We start from the raw sequence: 13609 nt of genomic DNA, 5'->3' as shown, positions 1-13609 counted from the left end.
AGAAAAAAGTCGTGCGATGCAACATGCGCACAATACGAGAAGCCAAAACAACAGTTAACTGGCTTGAATCCGTCTTCGAAAAAGAGATGAGAGGGGGAAGAGCGGATGGAGGCCGAGCAACTGGCGAATATTTGGAGAGCAACGATCGCCCTGAGTCAGGAAAAGACTGCGGGACCGGAATCGCCTCGAATCCCTCGATCGCCGGCTCAGACTCCACCAGCCAAATTCGTCAGCCACTGTTAGCACGTCAATTCAGCGCAAAAGCCGGCTGCTTTACTCCAAAGTCCAAACAGCCCATGCCACCATCTCATTGTCAATGTCCACGCCTGGCACCCGCAGAAATTAGACCGCTTGCAGCAGGATCGACGCTGGTAATTCGGCGAGGCACGCGCAGTCTCATTGAGGCGGTGCGAGCTGGGGAGGGAACCCCTCATTATACGTCCAATTGCACTGGGGTTGGCACGCTTGGCGATTCTTGTGAAGAATCATGCGTTCTGGGCAGTGTCTGCTTTGTTGGCTAGTCCTGCCGATTAGACCAGGTGTTGATAGTAGTTAGTTCTATCTAGGAAGGTTTGCCTACTACCATGGAAACTGGCCGCCGCCTGTTTGTTTCCTGTGCAAAGTTTGCCAGTTTCTTACGTTGTTTCGCTCCCTGGACCTTGGACGGCAATTTGACACGCGAGTTTCACAGGTTTATATAACAATGACACACTAGCCTGGCCGGTGGCGCCCCTCTCACGGAGCCCTCCTTCTCCCCCGGCCTCGTCTTCTCCGCGGCCGTCCTCCCCGTTTCGTCATCGTCACAGACCTGCCTGCGGCACATAACTCAGAGATGCCTGTGTGGAAAGAAGCTGGAAAACCGCTTCGCGATGCATTTCGAATTTCCGGAAGGACTCCTTCCCAGAGTCGCTCACACCGTTCATAGTCCGTCACGAGCCGCGGCAAATTTGCCTCGAGCGAGCCTAACAGCGCGGCATACCTGCTTACTGGCTGGTTTGGTCGTTGACGGACAGTTTGGTATCTCCTCTCTGCGACATCGGGGTTGACGAAGTTGCGAATATTTGAACTCAACCAGACGCAGAAATCTGACCACGTCCGCCTGTCGTCGTCTGGGGACAGTCGAACCAACGCCCATTTTGTGGCGATGCCTTCAGACAAATGCCGGCATGCCTCGGCTATCTTGTTGTCGTCGAGGGTATAGTAATGCGCCCATTCTGTGAAATGTGCCTACAAGCGACGCATTAGGAGGAGGAACTCCTTTCGGTTGACGCCGTGGTACACTTTGGTTACTGGAAGCATGGGGACATGCTCAGGAAACATGAGCAACCCATCTTCTTCAGACAGTGTCAATTCCGAGTCCGATCGCTTCAATACCGGTTGTGCCTCTTGTTCGAAGGGAAGGACGGGATAGCGACCGAGGAAATCCGTGGGTTCGGCGGCGCGGTGAATGGTATGAGAGGTCGGTTGGGCATTGTGAGAATTCGCCAGCAGCCGCTGCTCCTCCGCCAGCTGGTTCTGCAACTCGACCAAGGCGCGTTCCTTTCGCAGTCTTGTCAGTTCCTCCTCGGCCTCCCGGATCCTGAGATCAACATCGTCTACTTGGGGGGTGAGGACTTCCATTGTGCGCGCATTGCAAAGTAAACAGCAAAGAAAAATATGCAAGGGAAGAGAAGGAAATGGAGTAAACAACAACACAAAAAAAAGCCTCCTGATATTACAATGGCCGAAATGACACTCCTTTTTTTGGATCTGTCAAATTGATCCTCACTCCACGCGTCACGCGCAAATCACGTGGATTTTACCATTACAACCGTAGGCAGTAGGCGGTGTATATAACAGTGCGGCAGAATATCATTACCAGATCTCCCCATGTATGCATTTGTGGTTAGCCGCTCCTCAACCAAGGATCCCACATTGAAGGAGCCCCTAGCTCCATTCAAAGCTCGTCAGAGTACATCGACGCAAGGCTTCCCCTCATATGACAAATCTGAGCAGGATGGCTGGTGCAGAGAGCATTGCTTTTGTGATCATTCGCTGAGGACGTGCTGCTGTTAGATGAGGGTCAGTCCATTCTGAATTCAGCCACACTATCGAGCTAGTGACGGTTCGCGGCGGACTCCACCCAGATCAGAAGGGCATCACCCACCTCCTCGGACACCGACCCGACCGAACTCTCTCTCGATCCAATAGCGCTGCATTCATCTCCTTGCTCTTCCCTGTCTTGTCCTGTGATTGCATATCATTCCTTTTTAATTCGTCGGTGCGACAGACTCTCGGACAGTGCGTGATCTTCTATCAGCACAAAGGAAAGATCTGATTCTAGCCGCCCAATAATGCTCAGATAAGGCCCACAAATAGTCGCACTTAAAAGACCCTGTCTTCCCCCGGTCGGCCTTGGTGCGGCGCATGTCTCTGCAAAAAGGCACAACAGACTCAAGACATATGGAAGACTATAAAGATTCCAGTCTTTCCGGCGGCCGGAATCCAAATGGCGGCCCTCCACGGCGACGCGGGCCCTCCCGCGGATATACTGCCGGTCCCGCGGTTTTGGTACTGACGGTTCTCGCGGGGTTATCGTGGTGGTTGCTCCCAGTATCGATGGAACGAGAGATCAACCTATCGCATGACTTACCAGAGCCTCAATTTGCTTGGAATCAGGTCTGACTGTCTGATCCTCATTGTTCCCTAAAAGCAATTTAACACGGAGCAGATCACACCGTCTGAAGCGCTGGAGTACCATGACTGCTTTGGTGAATTTCAATGCGCGCGCCTTGACGTCCCGATGGATTGGCATCGGTCAGACGGCCAAGGAGCTCGTGTGGCTATTGCTGTCACTCGGCTGCCGGCCAAGGTTCCCGTGACGGACCCTCGATACGGTGGAGCGATAGTAGTCAACCCTGGTATGTTCTTAGACCTGTTCCTGGCCGCCCTATTCTAACCGATTCTAGGCGGCCCTGGTGGCTCCGGAGTCACCCAGGTCCTTCTCAGCGGCCACAACCTACAGACAATTGCAGATGCAAGCGTTCTGCCGTCGTCGGATGTCGGAGATGCCCCGAAGTACTTTGATATCATCGGGTTCGACCCTCGCGGCGTCAACAACACTACACCGGGGTTTAGTTGTTTTCCCAATCTCTTCTCCCAAAGAAACTGGGAACTTCAAGCCGAGGCGGACGGGATGCTCGGCAGCTCGGCAGACTCGTTTATGCGAAACTGGCAGCGCGCCATTGCTCTAAACATTGGATGTTCACAGGGTCTCTCCACTCCATCTGCCGAAGGCGATATCCTGGGAGAGCATCTTAACACTCCTCCAGTGGCCCGGGATGTGCTTGAAATTGTTGAGCGGCATGGCGAGTGGCGGGAGAAACAGGCCCAACGGCAATATGACAACTGCGACCATGACTCCGACGAATTCATGCTTACTCGAACGAAATGGCGCCGCGGACAAGAGAAGCTTATCTACTGGGGCCGGTCCTACGGGACCGTCATTGGCGCAACATTTGCAGCCCTGTATCCAGACCGTGTTGAACGGATGGTATTGGACGGCGTGGTTGATGCGCGGAAGTACTATTCTGGGGTTGGCCCGGAGCCTATTGCCGATGCAGACAACGTATTTGATAAACTTATAGTTTACTGCGACAAGATGGGAGAAGGCTGTCCTTTCTACGTAGGAGGGGGCCCTGCCGCCATCAAAGAGGCCTACAAGGACATAGAGAACAGTCTCTTCAATACATCCCTGGCAGTTCAGCCATCTGCGACGCGCGGTCCGGAAGTGGTGACATGGACGGACTTGAAGACTATCCAGCGGATTGCTATATATCAGCCTTTGATGGCATTCTCGTATCTTGCAGGGGCCGCCAGCGATCTTGTCAAAGGAGATGGTTCGGCCCTGGCTGAGTTTAAACACGGCAGACGGGCACCCGTTTGCCCATCTGCCGAGTGTTTGATCTCTGGCCCCTGGTCACCCGATTGCCAAGGAACTGGGCAGAATGAACTGTACGCGATGTCCGCCATTCTCTGCGGTGACGCGGACTACATGCAGGGTGTGGATGAGGAGGGTTTCATCCAGAATTTGCGGAGCCTCCGCGAGCTTAGCAGTACCTTTGGCAATTACTGGGCCCATACGCGTCTGAATTGTGTCGGGTGGAAGGCGAAGCCCAAATGGAGGATGTCCGGTATGTTGATTGGACGTATTACTTGTTGCACCACTGACTTTCTGCAGTTCCTGTCACTGGGAACACTTCTCACCCGATACTCTTAGTAAATAACATCCTCGACCCAGTTACTCCCCTGCAAAGGTAAGAATCAGACACCCATTCGAATCACCATTATTAACCCCAGCAGTGCGAAGACGATGTCGGCGGCTTTTCCGGGGTCGGTTTTACTGCGGCAAGATTCGGAGGGGGTAAGTCACTTTACGGTGGAGCTATGTAGCTTAGTACTAATTGTCGCAGCATTGCACCCTCGCAGCACCCTCGACGTGCATAGCCCAGTCCATCCGCAAGTATTTCCAGAACGGCAAGCTCCCGGTGCCGGGGACGGTTTGCGACGCAGATCTGAAACCACTGCTCGGCGCACCGAACAAGATGGACAACGAAGACAAGACCCTCGACGAAATCGCCCTGGACAAGGCGCTGCTGGACGAAGCGCTGCGACCGAGGACGCAATTCCCATTATAGACGTTCGTAGATCTAGATACGATTTAGCATATTTACTTCTGAGCTATAGCGACGACAAACAATGCAATGTACCAACGAAGTCGAGTCTGTAATCACCGCCCCAGCAGCGTCATAGGGTACTTAGTAATGATGTGGGGTTGCTAAGGTTCAAGACCAACCCCTCATTCACTCCAACTCAAGCTGTATACACATTACAGACCTCAGTCACCGAAGTCGAGCAAACAACCCACCATGTCCACCAAAACCCTAAACGGCTCGTGCCTCTGCGGCAAAATCACATACGCGCTCGACCTGCCAGCGTCCGAGCCAAACCCCAAGGTCCCCGCCCCACCCATCCCCCAAACACTACCTACCAACCATTCAATCCATAACCTAGTACGGAGTACTAACTGATGTCATTGTTATCGATACAGATCGTAGCCTGCCACTGCACCAGCTGCAAAAAATACACGGGCTCCGCCTTCTCCTCGAACCTCATGCTCTCGCCCTCCTCGATCCGGTACACGAGCAGCACCAAGCCGAGCATATTCACAGACAACTCCACGGACAGCGGGAACCCGCTCGCGCGCGCGCTGTGCAGCGAGTGCGGGTCGCATTTCACGTCGTCGCCGCAGGATGCACCGACCTGGACGGCGCTGAAGTGGGGGACGCTGGATGAGGAGGCGAGAGCGCAGTGTAATGAGCTGGGAGGGGAGATTTATTGTAAAAGGAGGGATGGGTGGGTTGATGGTTTGGTTAAAGGTGGGGAGGAGCGTTTTAAGGCTGAGGGGATGTCGTGAGGGGCTGTTCTAGATGAGGTATATATATATCTATACGGGTTGGACTGGGTTGTTTGGTGTTTTGTTGTGGCTCCATGGAGTGAGTGTACTAGTAATGGATTGTGACTGTAGGGTATACTGATGCTCTCCCAGGATATCACCTTCGGCAGATGGAGTAAGCCCTCCGCTACTGCGCGAGTTAGAAGTCGTGGAAGATATACGCCTACTACGATGTCCATCAGTCTGTAAAGCAGAAGCAGGCCCATCATAAAGCGTACTTACATATAAACGAAAAGCTATAGCAAACTAGTCCTGTCATTATGCAATTTCCCTACCATGATATGAATAAAAACCTATCCATCAACGCCTCATCCTTTGCAAACTAACCATCCCACCCAACCTCTCTTAGACTAAACTAAATTACTCCAAATACTTCCCCCCCGTCTCCTCATGAATAACATCAAAAAGCGGCTTCGCACTGAAATACCCCGCCAAACTCGACCCCACAGTCTTATACGTAAACGCCGCATCCGCATCATCAATCTTAACCGTGGCGCCGCCTCTGCCCGCCGCCGCGGCGTCAGCCAGCAGCTGGGCGTGGCAGCATTTCTCCAGCGACACGAACCAGAAGACCGTCTCCTCAATGGTCTGGCCGACAGTCAGCAGGCCGTGGTTCTGGAGTAAGGCTGCTTTCTTGGTGCCTAGGGCGGCTGCGATGTTATGTCCTTCTTCTTCGGCGAGGACGACGCCGTTGAATTGTTTGTAGAGGACGTGGTCCTGCATTAATATTAGCCCGCTTCACTAGGATGGACAGGAGAAAGAGAGAGAGGGAGAGATACATTATAAAAAGCACACGAATCCTGCGTCGTAATATCCAATTCCCTACCGAGGGAACAAAACGAGCGTCCGTAGAGCGAATGGCTATGCGCCGCACAGAGCACATCGGGTCTCGCGGAGTGAATGGCAGAATGGATCATGAAAGCCGCTGCATTAAGCATTCTGCACGGGCCGCCGTCAATCACGGCGCCGGAGTGGTCGACCTGGATGAGATCCGAGGCTTTGATTTGCGAGAATGCGACGCCGAAGGGGTTGACCCAGAAGGTTGTGGGGTCGACGGGGTCGCGGAGGGTGATGTGGCCGGCGACACCTGTATCAGTTAGTTATTATTATGTTAGATAAGAACTTGGCTGGTTGTGGATGGGATACCCTCGTCATAGCCGTTCTTGCCGAAGATGCGGAAGGCCGCGGCGAGACGGCCCTTGAGGTACTCGCGCTCCTTGAGCTTGTCCTCGAAGACCGGGGGGCAGGGGATGGGCATCTTGATTTTGGCGTTGGCGGCTCCGGCCTCCTGGCTGGAGACCTTGGGGCTGGTTAGGCCATCGGCGGCTGCGTCTGTGGCGGAGGGAGGCATGATGAACTGATGGACTGAGTACTGGTAATTGGAAGGAGAAGAGAAGAGTGAGATTGCATTCTTGTATCCCTTAAGTCGAGCGGGGTTGATGCTCTGCTGCACAACCGAGGCTGATCTGCGAATCAGACAGCGGGCATTACTCCAACCTCATTACTCCAACTTGGTTGCGTTATGCAAGCCGTTCTTACGTGTTCAATATTATTGGAGATGCTCGGTGATGCAAGAGTGCTTGTTGAGGTGCTCATATTTCAGGCACACCGTACTGATGGTTTAGCTCCAAACCAGAGCCACCTTGGTATAGAATTCAACATAACCAGAAGTTGGAAGTATTCGAGATAGTATTAAAGAGATTGACGCCATGGCCATATAGTATCTAGATGCAAATCTATCCAATAACCCGCTTCGCTAGTAACAATTAACAATCCTAAATCCAGCGCTTGCTAAACACGTATTCTATTCCCAAACGCCATGTAGTGAAACAACAAATGAAACAGAAGATCTCAAAGACAGTTTAGAAGTTGAAAAGCCCACTCCTCCTCTTCCCAAACGGATAAACCACCAGGGCCGAAACAAACAACCCGACCGTAATCCCAATGGCAATCTGCACCATGCCGAAACCAAGACTTGCAATCGACGTGTCCTGGCTCGCGATATTCTCGGACGTGCCGTTCTTCAGGTTCTCGCGCACCGAGTCGGCGTAGTTCAGACCAGCGATGAGGGAGCCACTGGACGCAAGCCCCGACGGGACAAGGACGAAGATAGCAGGTAGAATCGCAGCAGCTGCGTGACCGCGCCAGACACGACTGTACAGGTTCCCTAGCAGTCCGATCGTGAATGCGCCGACAGTATTAGCGACCTCGGAGTTGGAACCCAACTTGGTCGTGCTGAAGTAGTTTGTGATGTATCCGCAGAGGGCGATGAAGATCATAACGGGCAGCTGCTTCCATTTGGCCTGGTTGATGATAGCGACGAAGACGACGAAGAGGGGCACGAAGCAGAAGCGCTGGATGTATTTCGAGCCGTAGATGTCGAGGTTGGCGCAGGACTTGTCGGACGTTGCGGCCCCGTCGATCAGGCCGTAGATGGTGGTTCCGACTGTGACGCCGTAGCCGAGGAAGAGGGAGTAGATGATTGCGTAGACCATGCGGATGGAGCCGGCGATGATCTGGTGGGATTGCAGCTCGAGAGAGGAGCAGAGGACCATGAAACCGGGGAGGATGAGGGCGATGGAGGACTGGGAGAGGGCAGAGAAGCAGAAGAGATGCTGTTCGCCGTTGATGCCTGGGACAGAGCCAAAAGCGCGGGCGAGGAAAGAGGTCAGGACAGCAGCAGTGACTTCGAAGACGTTCGAGTAGAGGACCGATCTGGGGGCCAGGACGTGCTGCATGAGGCCGACAATAGCGCCCAGGAGGAAGATGATAGGCATGTCGATGGGCCGAGCGTCAAAGGCAAAAGGACCAACGGCAGCACTCGCAAAGCCATAGGCTGGGACCAGAAGCCATTTATTAAAGCGAGGCTTGCGCGACATGATCTGGTCGAGTTCGGAGATTGCTTCTTCGACGCCGATGAGGTCGTGGACGACGTTCTTGTAGACGTTGTGCGTGTCTGCGAGACGACCCAGGTCGACACCCTGAACAACGCGAACGAGCTTGACTTCAGCAGTACGCGTGGTAGGATCGTCAAACGACATGATCATACACCCAGGCAGATACAGAAACTGACCCTCCACCTCCAGCACCCGCGCCGTCATCTTCATATACTCCTCCATGCGATGCGTCGGAGCCCCATACCGCATCAACGCCCGACAAAGCTGCATGATATACCGCTGGCGCGCCAGAATCTCCGCAATATGCACCGTCACTCGAATCTCATCCTCCAGCCTCGTCTTCTTATACGCCTTCCTCTTCCCTCGCTTCGGGGTCAAAAACGCATCCGGCGGCGCCGGCAGCGTCGTACTACTCAGATTCATCCCTGCCCCGACCAGCGAGGTTGTAGAATGCTGATTCTGGTGGCTCGACTTCTTATACCACTTCAACTTTTCCTTCCTGGGCGTCGCAGCCCCCGAAGACACCGGCGACTCCGTATCCGACTCGGCGTCGCTCACAGGCGCACTCGACGTCCCGGATCCCCCCTGCGCCGCCTGCAACCGAAGCAGCTGCGCCAGAATCCCACCTCCCCCAAACTTCCCACTCCCATACCACGACTCCGGCCGCAGTGCCCCCTCAGGCGTACTCTGGCCGGACCGCGCATACGCCGACCGCGGCTTCCTCCGCCGCGCAGGGTTCTGGGTGACACTGCGCACGAGCCGATGCGCCTCCGCACTCGGAAGCGGCTGGGCCGCGGGCTCCTCAAGCCCGCCTTTTTCTTCATCCCGATGCGAGGGCTGATGATGATGATGCTGCTGCTGAAGCGCCTCATCAAAATCATCCGGCAGCAAGGACGCGCCCAGATCACCTCCATCGTCAAACGTATCCCGGCCGAGCCGCTCGCCAAACAACTCAGTGCGCCTGCGGATCAGCTCGCCCGCGTGCCGGAACCGCTCGCGCACACTCGACGACACTGGCGCGGCGCGGCGCGGCGGCGTCACTTCGGTAGCAGTGCCTGCCTGCTGTCCTAGCTCGGCAACTGTGATATCGTGGGACTCTGAGCCCTGGCGGGAGTCCGGGGGTGTGCGGGAGAGCAGGTCGGCGGCGGAAGCCTCGGAGACGTTGGCGGAGATGTCGTTAGGGTCGTAGCCCATCATGGAGTGGTAGGAGCGCACGGAGTAGTCGGAGTCATTGCGGATGATGGGAGGGCGCTGCGGTGGCCGGTCGTCTGCCTCGCGGAAGCTGCTGAAGGAGCGGAAGCGTACGCGGTTTCGGGGCTCTTCTACGCGGGCGCCGACGAGTGGTTGGACTTCTACAGCGGCTGCTGGGGGTGGTGTTGGTGGTGTTGGTGGTGCTGCAGGTTCCGCGGGTTCCGTTACAGCTGGACCTGATGCCTCAGCTTGCCTGTCAGATGGCGTACCATCGTCAAGGGCAGCGTTGTCGAGTTCAGGGAAAGGCTGGGTTAATTCGTAGGAATGGCCCTCCGGAGCGGACATTGGAGCCAGCAGGGTAACGAAAGCAAATGTAAAACAGAATGTACAGAGTAAGAATCAAATGAAGGCGAGAACGGTGGGGAGCAGAGTCGGAGGGGCAGGAATTTAAGCAGAGAGAGAGAGAGAGCGCAGCGTGTACAGGGAGTCTAGAAGGGCACGCAAACCATGGATGGGCCCGGTGGGGGTGTCTGGCGGCAAAGGCATGGCGAACCAGAAAAAGAACAGAAAAGAATAGAAAAGGATCAGACAGAATCTAGAACGAGAAGATAAGAACAAGAGTCAGTCACCGGATGGACAGAGACTTCCAGAGTCGAGGCCTGGTGGGGAATGATAGCAGTGGACGCGAAGCCATGATATCACGCCTTCACGATTGGCATCGACTCAAACTCTCAGATTTGCAGATTCGCAGAGTCGACTCTCAGACTCAATTGAGTGGATCACGCAATGGCAGAGCACAAGCCTCCAGGAGCAGCCTGTATCACATTCCCATTGAGCCATGTGCGCCTTTGTTCGGTTTCAGGATTTGTTTCTTTTCTTTCTTGTTTTTGCCTCAGTGGATCTTAAGCTTCTCGGGGGTTTTGTCTCGGCCAATCAGGTGTACTGTTTGTCAAGGAGATGCGAGAGACAGACAAACCTTGGAAGTGAGCTCTTGTTTCTCAGAATAATCTCCGTACTGCGTCTTCTCTGTAATCACCATCAATAGTGCAGCCCCTGCGGTTGCGACTTGCTGATTAGCCTGAATGCTGCTGCTTCATTCTCCGATCGGCGAGGTCTGAGCTGAAGCTCCATCCTCCTTTTTGCCCAACGCTTGCGCCCAACCACGAGTCTATTGCTCCTGCAAATTGCTTTTGTAGTTGTCGACCAAGGTACTACGACGTACGGAATGTGAAGCTGCTTGACACCCCTATCTTGCCGCTCTGGGTCCGCCACGCCTCCGGTCTGTCATGGACTCATGGACTCATGGACCTCACGGACCAAGTGGAACCCACTCGATCGTCATGATTGTCACTCCTGCCAACTCATCCCCGTCAGATGCTGACATTGGCGCCCAGATGAGCGGCAGAGATTGTCTGGCCTGGTCCCTGATCTAACGCTGCCAATGTGATGATGTGCGGCAGCCCTGATATCAGCCAAGAAAAGCATTCATAATGCCAACCATTCCTTCCGTGTGAATTGACATCCTTGTTGCCGTGGATATCCGAATTCCGAAACGCCATCGGAGAATGGTGGCAATCGTGATCGTCAGGAGATATTCTTAGAACTCGATTCTGATTCTGATATAGGGCTATTCTCGCCAACTTGACGACTGCTCCGTACGTACTCACGGTATATCATCTTATTCAAAAACCAATTAGGGGCCGCGTATACTACTACCCACCAGGGAAATATCAAGTCCCTTCGGATGATGAGCACATGGCGTCGATGGTGTGCTAAATAACCCTTCCTGAATCCCGATCCGCTGCTTCCGACCTGGAATTTGCTTGGACTCACATTCTCTACTTAAACTTAACTCGTTAGTCTGCCTTCCAGTGGAATCCCCGTAAGGTCCGTCAAGTAAGTCCGCATGTCCGCTCTTCAGGCCAGATCCCGTTTAAAGCTGGTTCGTTGCCTTTATCATCTATCACGCATGGAAGATCTGGTTAGGCCACAATATTGACCGCATGACCTTATCTTTATCCTTCGGCCATCTTACAGGTCGCCAGCTGTGCTGCTGGATGTTATCACGTATTTCAGCTTGTCGCCGCTGTGGATATCTCGTGCAGGTTCCATGCAATGCTATTTGCACTGAGCGACAACCTCCTAGGCCGCAGATTAGACGGTGTGGATCAATTTTAGAGCTTTCAGTTGATAGATCAATCATTCAATCTCCTTCTAGCATGCTCTGGTTACCTGGTGTATTCTGTCTTTCTTGATCCCATTGGATATGCTGGAGGTGCACGTCTCTGAACTAAGCCGACTAGGGGCTAGCCACCTGTTTATCACTGGATGGCTCGTCAATGCTTATCTGGCTATTGTCTTGACGAATTTCATCCACTTCTGTGACAGACCCTTGGGTAAAGGGGTAAACCAACACTATTTCAAATAATGCTTTGACAGGGTTTGGCCAAATCGGGGTAAATATACATCCGGAGGTACAGTAAAGTCTACGAAAGAGCAACCAAGGAAATATGGCACTTTTCGACAAAGAACTTTACTAATATCAAAAGGAGGTGAGCATTCAATAAAAAATGGCCGACGAAGGTCGATGTGGTGATTGTGGTCATGGTAAAAAAGCAAAACCACGCAGCCCAGGCACAACTACTTTATACGTCAACCGGGCGTCGGTAAGCTTATTTGACAAACCACACAGAATGCTGTTACGGTAGCACAGAATCGCCAAGGCCGGCAGTATTGGTGTCTGCAGCTGTGGCTGAAGCGGCTGTAGCCGTTATCGTATGCGTATTCGAGATAAATATACTCCGTACAACAATTGGAATTATATAGCATACCCACGGTGCTGTGATTATAACGCAATCGCAATGTTTTACTACAACTATCCAACTCGTCCTTGTGTACACACGCAATAACCACTTCAGCAAGTCAACATGGCCTTCGACGACTCAATATACTTCGAGCTGTTCCGGTATACACCAAGCCGAGCAGCAGCAGAATATTCGCCCTCCTCTTCCTCACAACCGGCTCTCATATATACCAGCTCTCAAAGTCGCGAGCATGGTACTTCACCCCTTTTGCCATTGGCGGAGTCTGTACGTCCCCTAATCCCCTCTATACAAACTGACTTTGATACATCCACACTGATACATGCATAGTCCAGATAATCGGCTACATCGTCCGAATCCCAACATCCACAAACCAAACCTCCATCCCCCTTTCAGCATCCAAGCAATCCTCATCCTGCTCGCTCCCCGCTGTACGCAGCCTCAATCTACATGGTGCTCGGCCGTTTAATCACCACCCTTGACGCCGCACCGCTCAGCCCTATCCCCGCGAACTGGATGACCGAGATCTTTGTGTCCGGAAAATCATCGCATTCCTGATTCAGGCTGCGGGCTCGGACATCATGTCCACGAATACAGTCGAGATCACAATTGGCGGTTTTGGTATGCAGCTGTTATTTGTTCGGGGCGTTTGTGGGGTGTTGTTCTATATTCCACTACCGGGCTCGCAGGAATCCAACCGAAATTGCAAGCCAACTGCGATTTTGCTGGAGAATGTAAAGGGGAGCAGAAGTAGCAAGAACAAGACCGCTTTAAAGGGGCGCTGGCAGAGCAGCCGAGACTGGGAAAGTATTCCTGCCTGTATATTGCTAGCGTGCTGATCCTTGTGTGCTCGGTCTTCCGGCTTGTGGAGTATACCCAGGGCAGTGATGGGTATTTGATTAACCACAAGGTGTTTATGTATGTGTTTGACTCGGCGGCGATGGTTGTGTTGAATGTCCTCCATCCGGCTATGGTGTTGGGTGGGAGAGTCGTTGATGCCGAGATGAGCGTTTCATCGTGATTCATCTCTCTATGCGCCGATATTTCTGTTTGCTCGTTTTGGGATTTAATTTGTGTTATAGAATAGTTTGCTGCTTTTTGCATATTAGCGATTGGTTTAGTGTATGGTGGTATTTGTATCTCACCATTTATGTCTCTCCGTATATAGAAGTCCGGCCTTGGATTTATCGTTATGTCTTAAGACA

At 53.2% G+C, this 13609-nt stretch overlaps 6 protein-coding genes across 6 annotated transcripts; 2 read left to right on the top strand and 4 right to left on the bottom strand.

Annotated features, from left to right (window-relative positions):
- Positions 1-1227: 1227 nt before the first annotated feature.
- Positions 1228-1620, bottom strand: APUU_61178S (uncharacterized protein; the record flags this gene model as incomplete). Its single annotated transcript, XM_041694491.1, has 1 exon — positions 1228-1620. One exon carries the CDS (start codon positions 1618-1620, stop codon positions 1228-1230), a length of 393 nt encoding a protein of 130 aa, XP_041560316.1.
- Positions 1621-2406: 786 nt separating this feature from the next.
- APUU_61177A (putative proteinase) lies at positions 2407-4676 on the top strand (the record flags this gene model as incomplete). Its single annotated transcript, XM_041694489.1, has 6 exons — positions 2407-2658; positions 2711-2900; positions 2949-4172; positions 4220-4295; positions 4342-4402; positions 4452-4676. 6 exons carry the CDS (start codon positions 2407-2409, stop codon positions 4674-4676), a joined length of 2028 nt encoding a protein of 675 aa, XP_041560315.1.
- Positions 4677-4907: 231 nt separating this feature from the next.
- Positions 4908-5455, top strand: APUU_61176A (GFA family protein; the record flags this gene model as incomplete). Its single annotated transcript, XM_041694488.1, has 2 exons — positions 4908-4994; positions 5090-5455. The coding sequence occupies 2 exons, from the start codon at positions 4908-4910 to the stop codon at positions 5453-5455; spliced, it is 453 nt and encodes a 150-aa protein (XP_041560314.1).
- Positions 5456-5854: 399 nt separating this feature from the next.
- APUU_61175S (class II aldolase/adducin family protein) lies at positions 5855-6845 on the bottom strand (the record flags this gene model as incomplete). Its single annotated transcript, XM_041694487.1, has 3 exons — positions 5855-6211; positions 6274-6581; positions 6641-6845. 3 exons carry the CDS (start codon positions 6843-6845, stop codon positions 5855-5857), a joined length of 870 nt encoding a protein of 289 aa, XP_041560313.1.
- A 511-nt stretch (positions 6846-7356) lies between these two features.
- On the bottom strand, positions 7357-9927 carry APUU_61174S (threonine/serine exporter family protein; the record flags this gene model as incomplete). Its single annotated transcript, XM_041694486.1, has 1 exon — positions 7357-9927. One exon carries the CDS (start codon positions 9925-9927, stop codon positions 7357-7359), a length of 2571 nt encoding a protein of 856 aa, XP_041560312.1.
- A 3141-nt stretch (positions 9928-13068) lies between these two features.
- APUU_61173S (uncharacterized protein) lies at positions 13069-13368 on the bottom strand (the record flags this gene model as incomplete). The annotated part of the gene is made up of 1 exon (XM_041694485.1): positions 13069-13368. One exon carries the CDS (start codon positions 13366-13368, stop codon positions 13069-13071), a length of 300 nt encoding a protein of 99 aa, XP_041560311.1.
- Between the last annotated feature and the right edge of the window lie 241 nt (positions 13369-13609).

The sequence above is a fragment of the Aspergillus puulaauensis genome, chromosome 6 (genome assembly GCF_016861865.1).
Source record: "Aspergillus puulaauensis MK2 DNA, chromosome 6, nearly complete sequence".
In the NCBI taxonomy this organism is placed as follows: Eukaryota; Fungi; Ascomycota; class Eurotiomycetes; order Eurotiales; family Aspergillaceae; genus Aspergillus; species Aspergillus puulaauensis.
This window is presented reverse-complemented; position numbering and strand designations above follow the sequence as displayed.